The sequence below is a fragment of the Neolamprologus brichardi genome, chromosome 23 (genome assembly GCF_056152115.1).
Source record: "Neolamprologus brichardi isolate AB-2024 chromosome 23, ASM5615211v1, whole genome shotgun sequence".
Classification (NCBI taxonomy): Eukaryota; Metazoa; Chordata; class Actinopteri; order Cichliformes; family Cichlidae; genus Neolamprologus; species Neolamprologus brichardi.
The window spans coordinates 3640540-3663357 of NC_142125.1; the positions used below are offsets into that span (position 1 = coordinate 3640540).

The following is a 22818-nucleotide window of genomic DNA, read 5'->3' on the forward strand; positions in this document are numbered from 1 at the left end:
GACGCAATCTGTGACTGTGAATTTTCTTGGTGTGTGTGTGTGTGTGTGTATTTGTTGGCTTTTTTGGGGGGGGGGTTTAACCGCAAACCCAAGTCAGGCTCTCGGCAAGTCTGGCTCGGACATTTAAAATGAACCATTTGTTGAATATTTAAACCCTAACCGCCAGAAAAGCTGCTCTCAGCGCGGTGCCAGAAAGCGTCTTAGAAATATTTAGATGAAAAAAAATGAGGGATCTGAATGAGGGTGCACACTCTGTTCTAAGGGAATCCGCTGTTTCTCCAGTCTGCATCTTCAGACATGTGAGAAAGCGTCTTGGGATCCAAACCCACAGCATGAGCGAGCTCTGATTCACAGCTCCTTTGTGACTGGCGCTCTCAGTAAATAATGCCGTCTTACAGTTGTGTGGGTTTTTTTTCCTTTCTTTTTTTGTGCAGAGTGAGCTTGTAGTGTGATGAGACAAAGGTGATCTGCAGCACAATAAACTGTGGGATGGGTTATTATTGCAATAATGCCCAAGAGGGAGTTCTTCAGTGATTATGGGTGTCGTGGTGACTGTTCTGCCAAGACAAAGCTTTAACTGCGCCAGAAGAGAACCTGAGGAAAGAAAAACAAAACAAGTGAAGCATTTATCTCCTGTCTGGAGTGTAGGGTTGTTGGCATACTTGTGGATAATGATGCATTTAGCTTCATTTAATTTCAGTTTGAGCAGGATTGAAATGCAGGTTTTAACCCTTCAGCACCTGCGATCGCAGCACTGATTTGCCACAAAGTTATGGCTTTTGTGCGGTGCGGCAGCAAGCTAGAGCAGAACGGAAAGCGTTCGGGGAAAATGGATTTCTCACCTGCTCTGGGCTTTAGTTGTATCGCTCAGCTGACACTGCCAGACTGAATGGAGATAAATGAGAATGCGGACTGCCAATTAAACACCGCTTTGGAAGGCATTTGTTTGGTTTTGTGCTTCAAATTTAGGCCCAAAGTACTGGGATCTTTTTAAACGTCGACACATATGGAAATGTGTGCAAATGAGCCTGGGTATCTGCTTTATTTGACGCGTGCAACTTATTTAGAACCTCCAACACATCAAATGGGGTCAGCGGGCGCCTGGTTTTTAATAATTTTTTCCTGTGTATTGTCCGTGTTATGCAAAACATTGTGGCATCAATTTGTCTTTGTACTGTCATGGGTCAAACGTCATGTTTCGTGTGCGAGTGCAAAACGTTTTTCAGAAGAAAATGAATGAAGGGATGAAGAGAGAGGTTCGTCGTCAAATCAGGCAAAACTGAGGCGGAGGGAATGAATTTTCTCTCGTCAATCAGATTTTTCTTTCAGCATCCAAACATCAAGACTAAATGTCTGCTTCCATAGTGATTTTACATTTGAATCATTTGACATTAAAGGGAGGGATTGTTGTAGAAGAGAGTGGACATATTCTTCCACAGTGTGTCCTTTGTCCCGTCGCCCTCCCCTCACCAACAACTGGTCACAGCGATTGCCCATCCTTGAGCCCAGCTCTGCCTGAGGTTCCTTCCTGTTATAAGAGTGTTTTTCCTTCCCACTGTCACCAAATACTTGCTCATAGAGGTAATCCGATTGTTGGGGTATTCTCTGTATTATTTGTTCGGTCTTTACTTTACAATATAAAGAGATTTTAGGTGACTGCTGGTGTCATTTGGTGCTAGCATTCATGAACCTAAAGATAATTAAAAGCTGAATTTGAAACTCCTGCTGGTTTTACAGTGTTTTCTTATAGAGTTGATTGATGCCTTTCATTAGGTTCTGATGCAGAGTTTTAGGGAACAAAACATAAATTTTCATGTTTCCTGCATCTATGGCAGCCGCTCCATGTAGGCGGAGGAGATTCCTCAAAGTCAGTGTTGGGGAGTAACGGAATACATGTACCGCCGTTACGTATTTAAAATACAAAATATGAGTAACTGTATTCCGTTACAGTTACCGTTTAAAAAGGTGGTATTTAGAATACAGTTACTTTGTTGAAATAAATGGATTACACGGCGGTACTTTCCTGTTTCATATTGTGGCGGGTCAGGACTGTTTGGGTTTTGTTTGACAGCTACGTTCTGTTGTTCCAGGCGGCAGCGTTACGGTTGCCATGGTTACAGGGTGACGCTCTCTCTCTGCGTGTTTCCTGGGTGAGAGAGGCCTTTTGTTGTTGTTGTGCTAAGCTAATAGGCAGAATGCTACAGGTATAGCTCTAAAGAATGTAGCATCATAGGCAGTGTAGTCCGTGCTGCAGGGAGAATGGACTGCCATACACGTTATGTGTCTGTGAGCGAGGGAGGGAGAAAAAGGAAAAGTACGAGCTGTCATCGAGCAAAAACGGGAGCTGGAAGCATGTAAATATAATAATAACCACTGCAGCCAAGAAGAGAGCCTGACGAGCCCAGTTGTAAGTAAGCTATTAAGACTCGACTGTACACCGTGTTCGTGTTTTCCTCCAAAAACAATAAGTTCTGTTGGAGCAGCCTTTCAACGCCTCTCTCTGTCTCTCGCTAGCAAAGTTGACCCAGACAACAAAGTAAAGCTAGTTTTCGGCTACGAGCCCAACACAGAACCCACCGTATTAGCCAGAGGTCCCTTTACTACGGTTCGGAGCCGCAGACCTTCAGTAACAGTAATAAATCACAGCAATAGTACATTCATGTAGTTGTAAACAGCATGATAATATATTAAGTAATCCAAAGTATTCAGAATATGTTACTCTCATTGAGTAACGTAACGGAATACGTTACAGAATACATTTTGGGGCATGTATTCTGTATTCTGTAATGGAATACATTTTAAAAGTAACCTTCCCAACACTGCTCAAAGTTTAAAATATATATAAAATCTCCATTATTGAATTGTGTATGCATGGGGGCAGAGAGGAGGACAGCACTATTTTGTCTATGACCACCTCTATGAATTTAATGCAATTTAATGATGTTCCGAGTCAACAACCAGAAGAACAACCAGAAAGCATTACTTGCAAGATTTGGTCCAATCATCCTCAACTTCTTTACTAGTAATGTATAATGTGTGTGAAGACCAGAGTGATGTAAAAACTTCTGCTTGGACCTGTTTGAAAGTAGAACATTTTGTATTTTCTGATTTCATTTCATGTTGATTTTTCTTTTTTTCTTTTTGTAATGGACCAATAGCTAGACACCACACTTAGCCAATGCTAACAACAAGCCAGCAGTAAGCTTGTTGTAGCAGCTCCGAGAGACTATTAAACTAACAGAGAGAATACATTTGGACTGGAGGTGCATGGATGGAGAGCCGTGCTCTGCTGGCACGTCCTCGGGCATCGCTGCCTCTGCTGTCTGGTATGGACCTGGCTCTGTGCACCTGGCACTGTATCCCATGGTGGGCAAGAAACTGCTGCACAGGCTGCAACATGGAGGGTGATGTGTGTGTGTGTGTGTGTGTGTGTGTCCCCTAAAGTTGATTCTGTTCATCTGGACGTTGCGTTTTCACTGAACGCAACGTCCAGATGAACAGAATCAACTTTTGGAGATTTACTTACACGGGTGATTGAGCATGCATCAAGGTGTGTGTGTGTGTGTTAGGGTGTTTTATCTTAAAGCCACCCTTCAGTTCTGTCCTTAAATACACACGACTCATCACACCTAAGAAGATAATCTCATAATAATTTCAAGTCACAGTGGGTGGAGGCATTTTCATTTTAAAAAGTGTGTTTAACTGCTGTTGTTATCGCGTCCCCGTTTCTCACTAAGGACATGGCTGTATAAAAAAAACGGTGTAAAAAGCAACAGCTACCTTGTTAAAGAAAAAAAAAAGCTTAATTAACCAATCAGGTGAGGCTGTAATTATACAACTGCCAAAGTAAGCCTGAGCCCTTGAATACTAATAGTACTTGAACAGTATTACTATTCAGAAGCCATTCATCCTTTTGACTTTTGCACGTTGAATTATAGCATGTTATCCACAAGCGGAGCAACTGTGTGAAGGGCCTTGGGCCAGATATTTTTTTGTGTGTGGGGGGGGGGGCTTACAGCCATATTATACTGTAGCAACTGTAGCACTTTCTCTCTCTCTCTCTCTCACACACACACACACGTGGTGACAATGTTTCAACCTTTACAAGCACATAAACCACTCACCCTTCAGAATTTTGACTTTTGAGCTTTGTGTTCAGCAAAGTCATTAACAGCACTGCTCAAATGCTCAGTAATGGTGGTCTTCCTGCTCATGTCTTTCATGAGCACCATGCTGTCTTTCTTTTGTCCCCCCCCCCCCTTTTTTTTTTGGCTTATTCAATGCAATTTTATTTATAAGTTCCTAATCACAAAAACATATTATATTGTAAGGTAAAGACACTACAATAATACAGAAAACAATCACATGACTGGCGAGAGGAGGAAGGAAAAAAGTCCCTTTTAACAGGAAGAAACCTCAGAGGGGCAGCCATCTGCAGGAAGCACACACTGCGAGAGTTTCCAACAGCACATTAGCGTGCTGCTAACTTCAGTTGCTTTTTCTCTGGCCTTGAATCATTGTGGCAAAGATTCATTCTCACAGTGCTGCTGTGAGATTTGTAAAAGAAGTTATCTAAAGAACACTTGCGGACAAAAATACCAGCTGGCTCTGTGGAAAATAAATATAAAGTCTGGAATATGAGTTTTAAAAACTTGGCCACCACGAAAGAGAAAGAGAGATACAGATGGCACTTCTTTAAAACTGGTGAGCAAGACACCGGAGCACCAGAGCTGTACATAGTGCAAAATACAGGACCACTATTGCTATTACTATATAAGGCAATTTGTGCATGGGAGAGCAGTGTTTTATGGTTTATGAAATTAATTCTCATTAATTTGCATATTCTGAACACATTTTAATGACCACTAAATCACTGTGATTTTTATTTTCCAACATAATTAGTTAATACGACAAAGCCCACCTTTCAGCTTTTGGAGAAAAGACCAGGAAGTTAAATATGCCCCAAAGGACTTTGGGTTAAAAACGTCATAGTGCATGTTTGAGGTATATTTTTTATTTCCAAAAACAATTGTTTATTTAAAACAGTATAATGTGCTACACACTGAACTGAACTATCGATCCAGCATTGGTATTGATACTGTTGATATTTAAATCGCTCCACCCACCTCAAATATGAACCTCTTTCTACTTCTGTGCCTTGCTGTTGACTCAAGTGCCAGTGTACCAGTGTGTGATATTTTGATGTGTTTAAATTGTGCATTGAACCTTGCTCGACTGGATTTAGCACCATGTGTTTGCAGCATTTGTTTGTTACCTGTATGGTGACAGTTTCTAACCTCCGCAGGCTTGTTTTGGGTCTGTTATGTTGTCAGGCAATGAACATTTGTGCTAAACTGAAACGTTAAGCGAGGACAGACCGTTTTATGCGTGTGAAGAAAATAGTCTTTGTAACCAGTGGCTAATACAGACAGCCTACTGGTAGCTTAATGATGGGAACATAAAAATTTAAATGTGCTGAATACGTTTTAAATGAAAGTGTCTGAGAAAGCGGGACCGAGTGTCAGTTTGATAAAGCATGTGATGGCCCTGTGTCTGATACTGTTTTTGCGCAATATGATAGAGTTCACTCCAATAATTCAGGGTTATTGTCTCACTTGAGTTCCTAGAAAGAAATTACCCCACACCACCGGCAGCAATGATTAGGGTTACAACCTGCCTTTAGAGTCAGAACTCTTTTTTTCCCTTCGTGGCACAGATTCAACACATTCCTGGAAACATTCCTCTGAGATTTTGGTCTATGTTGACATGACAGCATCACACAGCTGTTGCAGATTTGTCAGCTGCACATCCACAGTGCAAATCTCTCATTCCACTAAATCCAAAAACTGCTCTATTAGATTGAGTTCTGGTGGCTGTCGAAGCCATTTGACTACAATGGCTTCCACAGAAACCCGTGTAAAAGGATTCGCTACGTGATGTGCTATGTGCTATGTACTAGCACTGTGGTCATGAAGGGATGGATAGCAGCAATTCTCGGGTAAGCTGTGGTGTTTAGACAATGCTCACTTGGAACTAAAGGACTCAAAGTGTGCCAAAGAATCTCTCTCACACACTATTCCACCAGCATCCCCAACCTGAACGCCGGTACAAGGTTACACTTTTTGTGTTACCATCTTAATGTTCCAGCAGAAATCAAGACTTGTGTTTTCCCAGCCTTCTGTTGTCCAATATTGGTGAGCTTGTGTGAATCATAGCCTCGGTTACCTGTTCTTAGCTGAAAGAAGTGGAACCTGGTGTGGTCTTCTGCTGCTGTAGCCCATTTGCTTCCAGATTAAACATGTTAAGGATTCATAGATGCTCTCCTACATGTCATTGTTATAGCAAGTAGTTATTTTAGTTATCGTTACCTTCCTATCAGCTTGAAACAGTCCTGCTGCTCACTATATCCTTTCTCATTTTTGGACCATTCTCTGTAAACCCCAGAGATGGATGGTTGTAAAAATCCCAGTAGATCAGCAGTTTCTGAAACACTCAGCCCATCTCATCTGGCACCAACAACCTTGGCTCATTCAGAGAGACTTGAATCACCTTTTCCTCCATTCTGATGGTCGGTTTGGACTTCAGCAGAGCGTCTTGCCCATGATTACATGCCTAGATGCATTTAGTTTGTGCCACGTGATTGGTTGATCAGGCAGCTGCATTAATGAGTCGTTGAATAGATATGCCTAATATAGTTGCCATGATTCGCCTCCACGGCCCACAGTGATCGTCTTTAAGACACACTGTTGTTTTACAGCGATCATAAGAAAGTGGAGATAAGTAGATGGTGTAAAGTTACATGACGAGCAGTGTTGGGAAGGTTACTTTTAAAATGTATTCCATTACAGATTACAGAATACATGCCCCAAAATGTATTCTGTAACGTATTCCGTTACATTACTCAATGAGAGTAACGTATTCTGAATACTTTGGATTACTTAATATATTATCATGCTGTTTACAACTACATGAATGTGATTTATTACTGTTACTGAAGGTCCGCGGCTCCGAACCGTAGTAAAGGGACCTCTGGCTAATACGGTGGGTTCTGTGTCGGGCTCGTAGCCGAAAACTAGCTTTACTTTGTTGTCTGGGTCAACTTTGCTAGCGAGAGACAGAGAGAGGCGGAACTTATTGTTTTTGGAGGAAAACACGAACACGGTGTACAGTCGAGTCTTAATAGCTTACTTACAACTGGGCTCGTTAGGCTCTCTTCTTGGCTGCAGTGGTTATTATTATATTTACATGCTTCCAGCTCCCGTTATTGCTCGATGACAGCTCGTACTTTTCCTTTTTCTCCCTCCCTCGCTCACAGACACATAACGTGTATGGCAGTCCATTCTCCCTGCAGCACGGACTACACTGCCTATGATGCTACATTCTTTAGAGCTATGCTTGTAGCATTCTGCCTATTAGCTTAGCACAACAACAACAGGCGCTCTCTCACCCAGGAAACACGCAGAGAGAGAGCGTCACCCTGTAACCATGGCAACCGTAACGCTGCCGCCTGGAACAACAGAACGTAGCTGTCAAACAAAACCCAAACAGTCCTGACCCGCCACAATATGAAACAGGGAAGTACCGCCGTGTAATCCATTTATTTCAACAAAGTAACTGTATTCTAAATACCACCTTTTTAAACGGTAACTGTAACGGAATACAGTTACTCATATTTTGTATTTTATATACGTAACGGCGGTACATGTATTCCGTTACTCCCCAACACTGATGACGAGACCATTTCACTGCACTGCTCTCTGCTCACCTGTGATGTGTACGCATGCGGTACAGGTTCTGCAAACAGTAATGAGATTATGGTAAACAATGGAATCAGTTTCTTTGGTGGTTAAACTTGCCCCTCACAGCAAGGTCCTGGGCATGAATCTACTGGCTGACTGGGGCTTTTGTGTTTGTTCTACCTGTGCCTGCGTGGCTTCCTCCCACAGTCCAAAGACATGCATGTTTGTGTAATGGCTGATTCAAAATTGCCTATAGGTGTTAATGTCAGTGTGAATGGTTGGCTGACTCTCTGTGTTGGTCCTGTGATGGACTAGTAATCTGTCCAGGGTCAACCTACGACAGCTGGGATAATCTTGAGCCCGAAAACTGCTAAAACGAAAGTTAATATTTGGCTCACATTAGGATTTGGCTTTCTTCTCCACAGTGCAGTCGGTCCCCTGTGTATCTAGGTAGTGCTATCCATCTTCAACAAAGCATGCTCTCACCACTGTTACTTGAGGCTCTTACAGAGACAATAGAGAGGAGATGCATGTTAGGGAACTTTTCGCATTGGCCTCATTTTTTTTTTAGCTTTCATTTCCAGAAATGTTAAAATTGATACCAAAAGCGGAGCACCCACTGCCATCCCCATAGTAAAATAATTGACACAGAAGACACAGGAAAGGATGAACACAAGTTTGGTTTATTTTTCACACATAGTATTTCTTTTACAGCACGTGGGAAAACACTTCAGGAGGGAAGACCCAGTTAAAAAAAAAAAAAAGAAAACAAAAAGAGGAAGTTCCTTGGCTTTTTAAAAGAGAAACTTTACATGAACTTGTAAAATGGGGGAAAAATAAGTTTTGAACACTGTTGGAACAGAGAAGCACAAGCAGGGGAGACGTGTTACCTACTGTTAAAGAAAAGTATCAAATACAATGTCCCAAATATTTATGCTATACCACCAAATGCATAGCCATTATACAGCATCATTTTGAGTAGATTACAAGCTTGTGTATGAGAATATCGTTTAGATTTGCCCGTGGCTGTCAGGCAGAAAGGGAAACAGGCAGGCAAAGGCATTAAACTGTACAGATTATCTCTGACTCCTGGCTGGTACGCGAGCCATCTCAGAAGTCTCTCGTAAATCTCCTATTCTGCATTAGTGCTGCAGCAAGAAGCATGGAAGAGTCCTGCTGACATTTTATACAGATGAGCTAGATTGCATACTGTCACGCTAAGATTTTCTCGTGTAAAACTGCGGCTGTGAGACCGTTCGCTGTATTTACCGAACGAAACCAGATCGATTTTGCTCTACCAGCAGTGGCGCTTTAATGCAACAAACATGCAATAAAAAGTGGAACCTCGATCGATCAATCAATGGCTAAATCTATATTTTCATGTCGCAGCCGACGCCCGTTGTACACGGTCCACAGACTCAACAGAAACGGCTTATTACTACACAGTAAGGACTGAAAACAGACTAAAATACACGCACTACCACTTTGGAAAAAAAGGGGGATAATAAAAACAAAGAGTGGACAGAGGAGCTCTTTTTTTTCTTTACACTGGATTGCTGATGTTGTACGCCCTCTGCCCATCACCGTCACCAAGGATAAAAGGTACCCTGATTTAAAAAAAAAAAAAAAGACAAAAAAAGTAGTCCCACCTGTGTTCCTCTTGATATTCTGTCTCCATGTGTGAGTGCATTCTTCCCCACAATCATAGGCAACCCCAATACATAAACACATCATTACATAAGACAAGCAATCACTATTAAAAAAAAAAAAATATTCAGAAATTAACGAGTAATCAAAGAAAATCTTGAAATGTGCCTTTTTAGTCTAAACATTGGTGATGCGTGTTCTACAGAAGCAGAGAGCTCCGATATACAGTTTGCCTGCCAGTTTGGAATATGATACAAGTAGGAATCAAAAGTAAGGATTATATTTAAAGAAGTAGCTTGATATTTTTCTTATTTGCTGTCATAACAAGAATTAGAAAGACTGATAGTACTCTCATGTCTGTACAATAATTACAAGGCCTGATAGCTTAGTACACAGAAACGAGAACGGGTAGCCTGACTGTCTGAAATATAAAGAAAAACTCCTAAAAACTCCTTATCAGCATCTCCAATGCTCATGCGTTTATCCACAAAAAGCCAAGTAAAAGCCGTATAACGTGCTAGAATACTTGAGAATAGATTAATACTCAGTGTAGCCACAGAAGAAAAACAGGGAGAAACATCGTTTTACTAGCCTGCTATTAGTCAGGGCCACTAATACGTAAGTAAGCTTAGCCCACAAACAGAAAAGTGGAGAAAGTATTAACCTCGACTTCTGCAGCGTTTGAGCGATCTGATGCGATATATGCAGACGATGCCCTCTGTGACATTCGTGGTGCTAAATGTGAAGGTGGCCACGGTAACGCATCCAATCTGAGGAAGCACCTGGTCAAACTTTATCGATGGCACGCAAACCAAATTCACCAAAAGCACCTGTCTCCAGCTAAGGACATGTTTATGCTGCTGACGTTACGCCTGTGCTGGTTTTTAACCACTGCTTCACGAATATATTGGAGAGTCACACACAGAGAGGGAGATGTTGCAACAGTTTGAAAACATCAGGCTTTCTGGGAAAAAAAACCCCCTCTGATTTATGCATTTATTTTATTTTCTGAATGTTGCCATGGTAACGATACCAATGCTCCTATTGGTGCTGGATCAATACTGTCCTGACAGGATTGATATGTAGTTTCTGTCCTGTAAGTTTAGCGATTTGTGTTAAATGAACAAACAGGCACTTTGAAAAATGTCTGAACCCTTTTGTGTTGACTGTCACGTCTGTTTTATTTATAGCCTGTGCACACAACAGAAGCTGACCCAGAAATGCCGCCACATTTACATCCCAGGTCTCCAAAAAACCCCAATTTTAAAATATAAGAAAGGCTGAAAGTTGTGTTTCTAACTAATTAGTGGAAAGTAAAAATCACAGTGATTTAGCTGTCATTAAAATGTGTTTGCATAGTGATGATGATTCAGCTCATAAATCACGACACGCTGCTCTCCCCTACACGGTGGTATGGAGCTGTTTGCATGCAAAGAAGCTGAACTCATGGACGATACTGATTACACTGTTTGTGACACATTGACACAAGTTATTTTCAACTATTTTTATTCTGGCTGCACTGAAACTTCAGCATGCAGTTGACAGCGGTAAGGTGTTTAAGCCAGCTAGTGTGGTGCGGAGAGTAAAATGCTCTTTTGGGCACCTGTTTTCTGTCTGTTGGCCAAGCTACATTGGAAGGCTGCTTGCGGCGAATTTACAGACATGAGAGTGGCATAAATCTTCTAATCGTAATCTCAGTGAGCAAGTGAAAATGTAAAAAATTCTTTAAGGTGTTTAGCATCTCAGTTAATAGAAATCAATAGCTTATGAAACAAGAATTAGCCCGAGCACTTGAACACTAGCACGTAAGCAGGCAGGCAGAGACGGAGATAATGACTCTGATAAACACGTAATCTCATCTGTAAATGAAAACAGCAACTAGTTGCATAAAATTTTGAAAGGAATCGGATTAGTCGCTGCTTAGTTGGCTGCTGATGATAGCGTAAACGTGCGGTGTTAATTTGCCCCCTCGTCCGCCTTACAGTGACGCTGGCGTGCTGCTACTTCATCTAGCTGACAGTGCCTTTAATGAGAGTGAGTGCAGCGCCCGGTGTCAGGAGAACAATCCAGAGGAATTAGAATGAACAGCTCGGCTGATGTTCTGTTTGTGTCTCTGGGCCCTGGGAGAATCCCATTGACTCCGCCGCTCATTAGACGCTGCCTTTGTCAGACCAAAATAAAATAGATATTAGCAGTGAGACGGGGAGCGCTGCGGTGAATGTTTAATTGGGTGCTCTATGTGTTGTGTGTGTTTCTCTCTTCATACGAGTACCTCAAGGGGGTGGAAGCGAGTGTGTGTGTGTTCTAGCCCGATGCCCCGTGTGTGCGTGTGTGTATTAGCAGGTCTATGTTTCACGTCAGTGTATGTGGATATCTGAAGCAGCCCCCTTCCGTCTCGGAGCGTCATCATTCCCCAGCTCCTGACACCTCTCGCTGGGGAGATCGAGCTGCGGCGTCAGCCTCATTAAGGCTTCCACTGTCTGGCTAATGAATCGATTGTGTGGTATCAGTGCTCCTGGCTGGCGCTCCCACAGTGCCGCTCCGCGCCTCCTCTGGGGGCCTCCCTTCCACTGAGCTCTTAATCAGGAAACAGCCCTAATTACCCTGCCTCCCTCCTCCTCCTCATCGTCCTCTTCCTCCCTTTCATTTCTTCCTTCCGCACTCACTCTTTCTCTTCTCCTCATCTTTCCCTCTTTCTCCTCCAAACTTTATCTTTATGCTCCACCGCCCTTTTCCTTTGTCCTTCTTATCTTGCTGCTCCCCATTCTGCCTCTCTCTCTCTCTCTGCTATCATGCCTCATCCTTGGGCTAAAAGTGGAGGGGGGAGGAGGGGAGATGGCATTTGGGAGCTTCCACAGTAGCTTATATCACAGCAAAAAAAAAAAAAGAGAGGGGTGGGGGAGTGATGTTTTGGGGGTAAGAGTCAGGAGGACTCAAGACGACTGAGACGGAGGTGCTGCTGTTGCTGATGTAATGAGGATCAGGAGTGGTTGGCAGAGTGTCCCGCCCCTAAAATCTCCACCTTGTCTCTTCCCATCTCGTCCCGGCCCTCAGTACACCACCTCGTACACCGTGGCCTTCTTGTCCCCAGAGCCTGTTACTATGTACTTGTCGTCTGGGGAGACGTCACAGCTCAGCACTGATGAAGACTCCTTGGACTGGGAGTGTTCGAGAGATGGGGGTTGGGGGGGTGAGAGAGAAAGCGAGAGGGATGTGATGATAAATGGATGAAGACAGATGGAGAGAAAGGAACACAAAGAGATGTTAGAAAAGATGTGACTCATCATTTAATACTCAATCATACAAGACATATTTGCATTTCAAAACAGTCGGCAATTATTTCCAAACAGACAACTCCACAGCTCCGGGATGCTGACTCATTCGTCTGCTCCAGTGTGAGACACTGCCACATTAACTCCAGGTTTTAAGCAGCATAAGCCTGCTAGCCTCAACTGGAAAAATGCACAATCCTTCCCTTTTATTCGCTCTCTTTTCCCCCCTGTATCCCAAAGCCAGACCTGGGCACCTGGCTTTAGATGATCTAAAGCTACTTCTAAACCCCACCTCCCCTTTCACCTCCTTTCCCCTCCTACTGTTCCATCATCATTTATCTTCCTCCCTTTCCTCCCAGACTCTCCTCCTCCTCCACACCACCGCTCTCTATCCTCTTAGGCTCCCCTTTCACTCAGGCCCCAGCTCTCGTGTCGACTCCTCCTCTCCCTCTCTAAACTTCTCTGCCCTCTCCTCCTTTCCTCGCTACAAGCTCAGCGGGGCTGTCAATCATCAGGGCACTGGTGAGAGGCCATTTCACACAGGAATCCTCAAACTATAACAAGATAGCAGGAGGGGAGGAGGGAGAGGGGGCAGTGACAGGTTAAAGGATGAGTTTGAAGATGAGAAAAGTAAAGAAGACATTGAATTCAAAATCCTGCTCCTCACATACAAGGTCTTAAATAATCAGGCCCCATCTTATCTTAATGACCTTGTAGTACCATATCACCCTATTAGAGCACTTCGCTCTCGCTCTGCAGGCCTACTTGTTGTTCCTAGAGTATTTAAAAGTAGAATGTTAATGTTAGTTTTCAGGCCCCTCTTCTGTGGAACCAGCTTCCAGTTTGGATTCAGGAGACAGACACTATCTCTACTTTTAAGATTAGGCTTAAAACTTTCCTTTTTGCTAAAGCATATAGTTAGGGCTGGACCAGGTGACCCTGGATCCTCCCTTAGTTATGCTGCAATAGACGTAGGCTGCCGGGGGATTCCCATGATGCATTGAGTTTTTCCTTTCCAGTCACCTTTCTCACTCACTATGTATTAATAGACCTCTCTGTATTGAATCATATCTGTTATTAATCTCTGTCTCTTGTCCACAGCATGTCTTTTATCCTGTCTTCCTTCTCTCATCCCAACCAATCACAGCAGATGGCCCCGCCCCTCCCTGAGCCTGGTTCTGCTGGAGGTTTCTTCCTGTTAAAAGGGAGTTTTTCCTTCCCACTGTCGCCAAAGTGCTTGCTCATAGGGGGTCATATGATTGTTGGGCTTTTCTCTGTATCTATGAAGCGCCTTGAGGCGACTTTTGTTGTGATTTGGCGCTATATAAATAAAATTGAATTGAATTGAAAAACCCAGAGAAACTTAAAACTCTGATTCTCTACATTCTGATTTACTTTTTGGATGTCTGTGATTTTTGTCTTTTTCACATTGTCTGCTTTCTGGAAAAAAGAGTCACAAGGTTTATTTGATTCATCTTTTAGCCTAAAATGTTCGGTAACATTTAAGAGACACTAGTTTACTGCTAAAAAGAAGCTGAGGATGTGCTTACGAAGTGAACAAGCTAAAAATAAGTATCATTATTTAAACACTTGTATATAAAAAAACATCTTTGTGATTGAATGTGTGAAGCTGCATGCTACCATGTGACGTGAGCATGGTGGCGTGTACCTGGCAGCACAGATTTTCAGCTAATGTGCCATTTAACTGTCATATTTAAAATTTATAGCAGGGAGAATGAACATTTATAAAAGGCAACATTTCAGGATGATAACAGCTTGTTTTGTTGAGCCAATACCGCTGAAAGGATGAGAGAACGTTTGGCATTTCGGTGTGAAAAACAGCTCAATAGAAGCTGAAAAAAGGACGAGGGGAAACCTTTGTGGTGTGAATACTGGCTGGACAGTGAAACAAGTGGATGTCTGTGTTCTCCCTGTGCACCGCAAATAGTCGCTTCTCTAAACTCACTGATTTAAGAGAACAACTTCTGCACTGCACAAAAGTCGCCCCCTCATTAAACTTTCTCAACTCGAGACTCATCGGACTCTTCCATCTGTTTTCTTTCAGTCTGCGTATGTTGATTGGATCGTACTCTTTATGACCTTTGTCCTTTTCCAGTTTCCCTTGAGAGAAAGCAAACAAAGAGAGTGATGCCACACACCGGCTAAAGGACTCGAATGAAAGCAAGCATGAGGAGAAAGAGGGGGAAACAGGAACTAGAATAAAGGAAGGCGATGAAAGCAAAGGACGGTAATAAAAAGGACAAGGTCAAAGAAGAAAGTAGATCCAGGCAGATTTGGAGGAAAAGATAAAAATGAGCAGAGGGAGGGAGGACGACAACAAACGGGGAGGAAAAATAAGACGAGAGCAAAACGGCGCTTTGAAAAGAGGCGAGGAGGACAGCGATGAAGAGGAGCGAGAGAGAGAGGGAGCAGCTCTGTTTAACACAGTGACAGGAGGGAGCTGTTTGGCAGGAGGAACATTTGGCATTTGGATAACAAAGCAAGATAGCCAGTATTCTCCTTTCAGTCCACGGGGAAAGACGGGAGCCGCCAACCCTGCTGCCCACTGTAGCTTACAGAAATATGACAACCACACTGTTTTACACACACAGACACACACACACCACTCGGCTTAAATGTGCCTTCGTCTCTCGAGTTTCCTTCACACCCAGATGTACTCGCTCAGCTAAAAATATTCCCTGCATATTCATGTTTCAACATTTCCTCCAACGAAGCGACTGAACAAAACGGAAAGATGGTGTTTGTCGTGTTTTGATTCGCTGTGTGTGTTTGTGTGTGTGCGTCAGTCTGCACCATCTGATAAATCTCCACAAGTCACCTTGGATCAACAAATCTGGAAGTGAAAAAAATAGAGGTTTATCACGCTCGCTCCCTTTGAACCCTGTCATCTCTCGCTCTCTTTTGCCTTAAAGGCTCTGTGCTGCAGACTCTCTCCCTATGCCACGCTGACAAAAGACATATTACACACAAACACACACACACAGAGAGGATAAACGTCATCAGAGCCAGTCATCGGTGCTTATCTCTCACCTGGAAAATACTAGCTCCATAAGGTGTCCTCCATGCATTCAACAGATTGTCTTTTCCTGTACTCACAAACCACTTCCCTGAAACAACAAAGCCACAGTAACACATGTTAATCAATGAGAAAGGAGTAACTAAAGGGGAAAAACAAACTACAAAGCAAGCACGTGGAGAAGACGGACACATGTCGGTCAGTGGCTGGAATTCAATCGATTTAGGAACGGATTAAAGTGTTTGTACCGCAGTAGGCGAACTTGAGGGAGAGAACACAGCTCTCGTGCAGGTGCAGCTGATATTTGTCCGGTTTGGAGACGTGGAGGACTTCCACGTTACTGCTCTCCATTCCCACGGCCAACCACTCGCCTGTCGGACAGTAGCCCAGAGAGAAGATCTGGAGATTGGGTGGAGGAGAAAGGAGATGAATAAAGCAAAATGAGGGACAACACAGAAGGATTAGAAGGCAGAACAGCAAGGACGCAGAAGTTATTTTTAAAAAAGTGAAAAGAAAAACAACATGAGGGGCGGGAAAGAAGATAAGGTTGATTCGAAGAGAAGAATGAAAGGAAGTAGGGAGGACAGATAAAAGAACTTAAAATTAGGGATCGAAGGATATTAAAGAGAAGAGATAAAGATGACGGGACAACAAAAGATCAGAGGTGGAAAGAAGGGAAAAGGAAAAATGAAAGAGTGGAGTGATATAAACGAGCTAAATATAGAGTGAAATAAAAAGATGGCAGACAGAGAAAGTCATTATACTGTGGATCGAAACTCATTTGACACCAGTGGTCAACTGAAGTCCTGTCGTCACAGTGAATAGTGAATGAGAGACAAAGTGTGTGTGTGTAGATTATTGTTGTATTTACTGTGCATGATGATTACAGATGCAATATTAGGGATCTATTACCATTTAAGTGCTGTTACAACATGTTAAAAAGCGTGAGCAGAATATGATTACTGTGTGTGTGTCTGTGTGTGTGTGTGCGCACCTGTGAAGTGAAATCGTGTTGCTGCAGCTGGCGTCCCTCTCGGAGGTCCCAGCAGCGGACTGTGTTGTCCAGCCCTCCCGTCCACAGCTTGGTGCCGTCGTTGGAGATATCGATGCAGCTCGCTCCGTCCGTGTGGCCCTGGAACTGCCTGCAGGGACAACGACCACGCAAACACGCACAAAAGAGGGTCTAAGAACCGAACAGGAACCCCTCTGAATAAACTCTGCCTCCCCGTTGTTTCTCTGCTTCTTTTCTGGTAGAGGTGTCAGATTAAACATGTTTTAATTCTTGCCTCCCCGTAGAACCGACAGTATCTCATTTCCTTTTTATTTAAGCCCAGCTTTGCTAAAACAGAGCCGTTTGATCCTCTTCACATCCCCTATGGCTAGATTATCCCTTTTGTTTGCACCTGACCTTGGTGTTAGTTAAAGAAGCCACAGACTGCAACAATTTCTCACTCGCTTCCTCTTTCTGCTCTCTTCTCACTACCGTCTACCTGCAGACGTCCTTCTTACCTGACGAGCGTCTGGTTGTGAAGGTCCCAGACGACGATGTTGCCGTCGCTGCAGCAGGAAAAGCAGACCTTGTTGTCAGGGGAGATGGCCAGAGCGTAGCAGGCGGGAGCGGATGACGTCAGCTCCGCCTTGATGCGGGGAGTTGGCGTGGCCAAATCCCAGATTGACAACGTGCTGGCCTCTCCTCCAACAATCAAGGTTCGTCCGTCTGGGAGGATTTTACAGGAGCGGATGTAGTTATCCCTGTTCTGATTTGACAAGATAAAGAAACCAGTCAGATTACGGCTGTTGTAACTTGATCAAGGAGGGGGGGGGGAGAGGGGGGAGTGCGTGAGGCTTTACAGGACAGATGGCAACACTAGGGACGTTCAGGAAATTAATGTGGACGTTTTAATGTCTGTTACCAAAGTGGAGGAGGAAACACGACACGGTCGGTAAAAACAAATCTGCTCTGTGGATGCATGCGCTGGTTTTCATGGATTCACGTGCGAGTGGTTACGAGAGTACTCCTCTCAATTTCTTAATACTTGTGTGGGCCTCATTTTCTTTCATGTCTCACCAGACAGTCCAGCTGGGCCATGGGGTTCTTGCTTCCCGGTTGGCTGATGTCCCACACCTTGACGCAGCCCTTCCCTCCGGTGTAGACGTGGCGAGTCGAGGTGCTGATGGTGACGGCGCACACCACCTCCCCGTGGCTCAGGGTGTGGATCTGACGGGCGTGACGAGGGATTCCCGGACCCAGCAGAGCGTCGGGAGGAAAGGGCACCGGCTGCATCTGGCCGTCCGCGCTCACGTGGAACGAATAGGCGCTGAGAAGGGATAGAGAGAGGAGGGGAAATAAATCAATACAATCAGGCAGAAAGAGCAACAGCTAAAAAAACAAACTAAAATTGGACTCCTAGGCGCGATGAAGACAAGAGAGAGAAGATGAAAATCAATCAATCAGTTAGCGAGCAAGTAAAAGCAGAGTGTTGGGGGTAAATACACGCAACTCATTAATGACCACAAATATGTCAGTGGGCAGTGTGACGTCTGACGACACCATAATGGCCTTGAAACTCCAGCAGTATTTCCCCGAACTCTGGCAATTACTGGGCTCACCGTAGCTACGGGCAGGAATGCATAATGGCAGATTATATTACAGGGCAGAGTCAGCGTGGCTTTGCTAATGGCTGATCGATACTGTAGCGGTTGGAAGCCGAGGCTGTTTTATGATTTCAAATTAGCGCCGCGAGAATGAATTGCCACTCTGCAACGAATGACAAAAACAACACAATTCCTCAGTCTGCAAATTTGTCTGAGTAGGTGCCATTTAAAAATCACACCAGCATTTCAGACATCAAGAAAGGTTCATGGACATCTTTGAAATGCCCTCTATTTTCTTTTAAAAACACAACGAGGAGCAGCTACAGCTCATCCTGATTCCCATCCAAGGCAAATATTTGTGGGTTATCACTGAGCTAATATTTGAAGTATGTTCCTGTTGTGTTGTTGTCCTTTTCTGCTGTTCTATAAGCACCATCGGCTAAAAATACGATTAAAAATGTAACTGCTTCATTCAATTATACAGCACATCCATGCAAAATAAATACAATACTAACGCTATTACATGTGCCTCAAAACTGTAGATGGTTTTAATTGCAAAACAGAAAAAGACTCAGCTTCAGATAAAATTTGCAGCACATTGAATCATTATATTTGATCTCTCTTCACGCTTGAGCATCGTCTAATCTGGGCTTGTTTTAGTGCGCGATAGAAGCTCTGACTTACGGCTTGCCACCAGAGGAACCAGGGAGAGAGGAGGGCAGCCCCGGGGCCCTTAGGTGAGACCGAGAGTCATACGCCACCTGGTGGAAAGTAAAGCGTGAACAAAAAAGTGACAGACTGGCAAAGGCTACCTTAAAGATTCAGAATAATTTCCAGAAAGATTATCATCCAAAGGTGCAAGAAGTTATCCAGTAGAATCTATTTTCCAAATAAATAAAAGTAGTTGCAATTTAACCCTTTAAGACCTACCATAGAACCAAGTCCGGCAGAGCTTATATTATATTTTTTACATGCTGTAGTGCTATTTTTGGGAGCATTTCAAGTTGATATACATCAATACAACCATTATAGCCCAAATTTTAATAATATGTCTGCATTAAGTGCATAGTAATTACATAAATTGCAAAAAAAGTGCAATAAACTACAAAAAAATAGAAAATCGTTTTTGTTTTTTTAACATATATTTCTAGTTAGAGAAATTTAAGAGGCTTATCCCTCAAAACTGTAAATACAAAAAAGTTGCACCAAATAGTTTCCCACCACAGGAAATTTATTTTGAGTGTCTTCATAGTTTTATTTTTGAAATACACCAATTTTTATACACTGCAGGAAAAACGAAAATAAATATTATAATGCAAATTTGCAAAAAAAAAGCAGCATATGCATCAAAATAAACTATTTCCAGCAGTGCAATATGAGTCCTAAGCATCCCAGAAACGACACAGAAAGTCATGAAGTCAAAGATAACTTTTAAAAACACCAGTATAGGCTCATGAGGCCCTGATTGTAAAAAAAAAAACAAACCTACATTTCTGCGAAATGACGTCACTTCCGGTTTTGGGCAGGACATGGCGGACATGCGATAGTTCACGCTGATGGAGGTAGGAAGTGTTACAAACAGCTGATCGGATTGGCAAAGCGTGTTTCTGGAATATTATGTTTTTGTTGCTGCAAGTGCTTTTTATGCAGTTTTTGCAAAGCTATATGTGGAAGGAAACTGTGACTTAGGACAAGCTGATGGCATAAGATGTAAGTACAACTTCTCCGGTTTCATATGCAAAAAAAATTATTGCGCTAGCTCACATCGTTGCAGTGCTACCGGGATTTAAAAATAGTTACCGACCGGTTTTAAAGGGTTAAAGCGATTAGAAGGGACGAATTTATTTTTCTACATCAGCTCCTTCTTGTTCACCCACGTTTCCTGATATGTAACATAGATGCAATCCATCAAGGCACGACTCTTTGTAGTAAAGTTTCTCTTCTCTATGACTGTAGCACTATATGACAGTGAATTTGAGAATGTAAATGTGACAGCTTCGAGTATATAATGAATGCAGTTGATAGCGCAGAAGTGATTCATCGAGTTTTTGAACAGTGCTACAAAAGTCAAAAGTTTGCATCTGAACAATAAATCAGAGCTTGACAGAGAAGATAAATTTGGCCGTTACACACCATGGGGCTTCTGGAGTACGCGCTGGCCGCGGCGCTGATTTGCGGGGAGAGAGTCAGAGCCCCTCCGAAGCCTCCTGGGCTGGCCAGCTCCCCATTCAGTCCTGCGTGGGACACCACGCCAAAATGAGCCGGGTATGAACCGGGGGGCACAGACATGGGACTGCGGAGAGCTGGGGAGGGGGGGAAAGAGGAAGGAGGAATTGAAGGATGGGATGAAGGGAAGAACAATGCACAGTATACAAGCACAGTCACAGAGGGACTGAGAAGAATGGAAAATGTTTCGTTTCACTAAACTTTGACACCAGACCAAGAAGCGCTCAAATCCACACTAGGGCTGCCACAAATGATTATTTTGATAGTCGACTAGTCACCGATTATTTTTGCGATTAGTCGACTAATCAGATCATCATCCATTGGACATAAAACTACAGCTTATTGCACCAGCATGCATCTGATCTTATATAACTATCATTAGCTTACAGCTTATAGTGTTTAAGGTATGTGCTAACTAACAATAAAGACAAGATGATAGTTTATTAAATTTTAATGAATTTTGCAGATTGTTTCGGTGAAGTTTAATAAACTCCTTGCTATCTAAAATATAACGACACCGGAGTAAATTCTCGAGCATCTCACACTTCTGATAATCAGCTGTCTGCTTGACATTTATTCAGCTGTGTAAAAACTATAACTTTAATCTCAGCCAAACCGATTTACTCAGGAACAAATAAAATACAAAAAAAAGCCAAACGATAACATTCTGAAGTTATCTAAGTAACTTATATATGTTTAACCTGAGTAGCGAAAGACAGCGGTGGGTTTGAAAACGATTTGCCAGGAGTCCGGTGCTCTCACGGGCTCTAGTTAGCCTAGCCCCCGGCTAGCTATCGAGCTAGTGGCTAACAGACGTCTCTGAAAATGTCGGAGCGCTTTTGAAAATATATGGTGTCCTGATAAACTGAGCAGATATTTGAGGTTTACACAGCTACATTCTCGCCTGAAAATATGTTAAACGTTTATTTTGTGACCCAGAAAGAATAATAAAAGTAATATTAAAACTAACTAGCAGCCGCCATTGTTGGAAACTGAGCTGGGCTGCACTATAAATTCTGGGACACAGCTTCTTCTTCTTCGGGGTTTAACGGCAGCTGGCATCCTTGTACATGCAGTGCTGCCATCTTCTGTTTCAGTCCGTTATTACACTCTTAAATCCTACTACTTATTCCTGCGGCTTTTGTGATCTTACAAAGCTTCAAACGACGCGTCGACTATTAAATTAGTCATCGATGATTTTAATAGTCGACGTAATCGTGACTAGTCGACTAATCGTGGCAGCCCTAATCCACACTCAATTTTGCTCAACTTTGCTTTGATCATATTAAGCAAATTTGCAACAAAACTGTAGAGTAAGCAAGATTATTCAGTATATAAGTATAAACAAATGTGGAAATGAAAAAGTGGGATAAGAGGTTAAAATGCATGAAGGGCAAAGGTCAGCTGGGTACAAAGCCTGAATTAAAAGATTGATTTGACCCAATTAGTTGGATGAAAAAGACCTGCAGTAAAGCAGCTCAGTTTGAAAGTCAAGGGCAGTGGTACTGTGATGATCTGTGCAATTTACAAATATTAAAAAACAGTGTAACCATAGCTTTGTATCATAGAGGGCCTTTATCTACAGTGAAATTATAATAACCAGTTATTTTAGATTTAAATTACAGCAGGCTTGTCAGTCAGTCAGGAAAGTCTCACCAAGGGGATCTGCACTGGTTGCTGCTTTGCTGACTAGGCGAAGGCAGGAAGTGCTGGGACCAGCCCCTGGGGCCCCTGGTGTTCCTGGGGTAAGGGCCTCACGGTGGGATGGGGACGGGGTGCCAGACTTAGACAACGGGGACTGGGACTTATCCATCTGCAGAGATGTCAAACAATAAAAAAGAAAGTGGGAAAAAAGGAACATAGCCGATCCGTTGCAGTAACCTCCAGAATGACGCTGCTTAAACATTCTCGGTGTGAAAAAAAACAAAACTTTTGTTTTGTATCAGAGCCATTTAGTGTGCATAAATTAGTAATGTATGAGCTTTTTTATAACCCCAGAGCAAAACAATATGATAGCGTAATATACACCAGCAATGAATGGCCCAAGGGTAAAAAGTGAAGAGATTTTCTACTGGAAATGTTAAAAAGTACAGTGCTTTGTAAGCAACTCTGTTTATCTTACCTGTCCAGGGTCCTTGGCTTTCCCTGTGGTTGGGCTGCGGGGGTTTGGCGTGGACGGTGCCTCTCCTGTGCTCGAGGACCCTGGAAGCTCTTTCCTCAGAGTGGGGGCCCGGTCTAACCCATTCCCATGGGGCGAGTGAGGAGGGCTGCCCGCGGGAGAGTTAGGCTCCTGAGCGACAAA

General features: G+C 43.1%; 1 protein-coding gene across 4 annotated transcripts in view; it reads right to left on the reverse strand.

Moving 5' to 3' along the window:
- Positions 1-10823: 10823 nt before the first annotated feature.
- tle2b (TLE family member 2, transcriptional corepressor b) overlaps positions 10824-22818 on the reverse strand; it is a 97456-nt gene continuing 85461 nt past the window's right edge. For all 4 annotated transcript variants that reach the window (XM_087836608.1, XM_087836607.1, XM_087836606.1 and 1 more), the window contains 10 exons: positions 22639-22806; positions 22173-22329; positions 20424-20593; positions 18975-19051; positions 17764-18013; positions 17205-17452; positions 16690-16837; positions 15944-16094; positions 15710-15786; positions 10824-12544 (listed from right to left, as the gene is read on the reverse strand). In XM_087836608.1, the coding sequence (XP_087692734.1) occupies positions 12437-12544; positions 15710-15786; positions 15944-16094; positions 16690-16837; positions 17205-17452; positions 17764-18013; positions 18975-19051; positions 20424-20593; positions 22173-22329; positions 22639-22806 (1554 nt within the window). In that variant the 3' untranslated portion in view covers positions 10824-12436. The remainder of the gene's footprint in view (positions 12545-15709; positions 15787-15943; positions 16095-16689; positions 16838-17204; positions 17453-17763; positions 18014-18974; positions 19052-20423; positions 20594-22172; positions 22330-22638; positions 22807-22818) is intronic.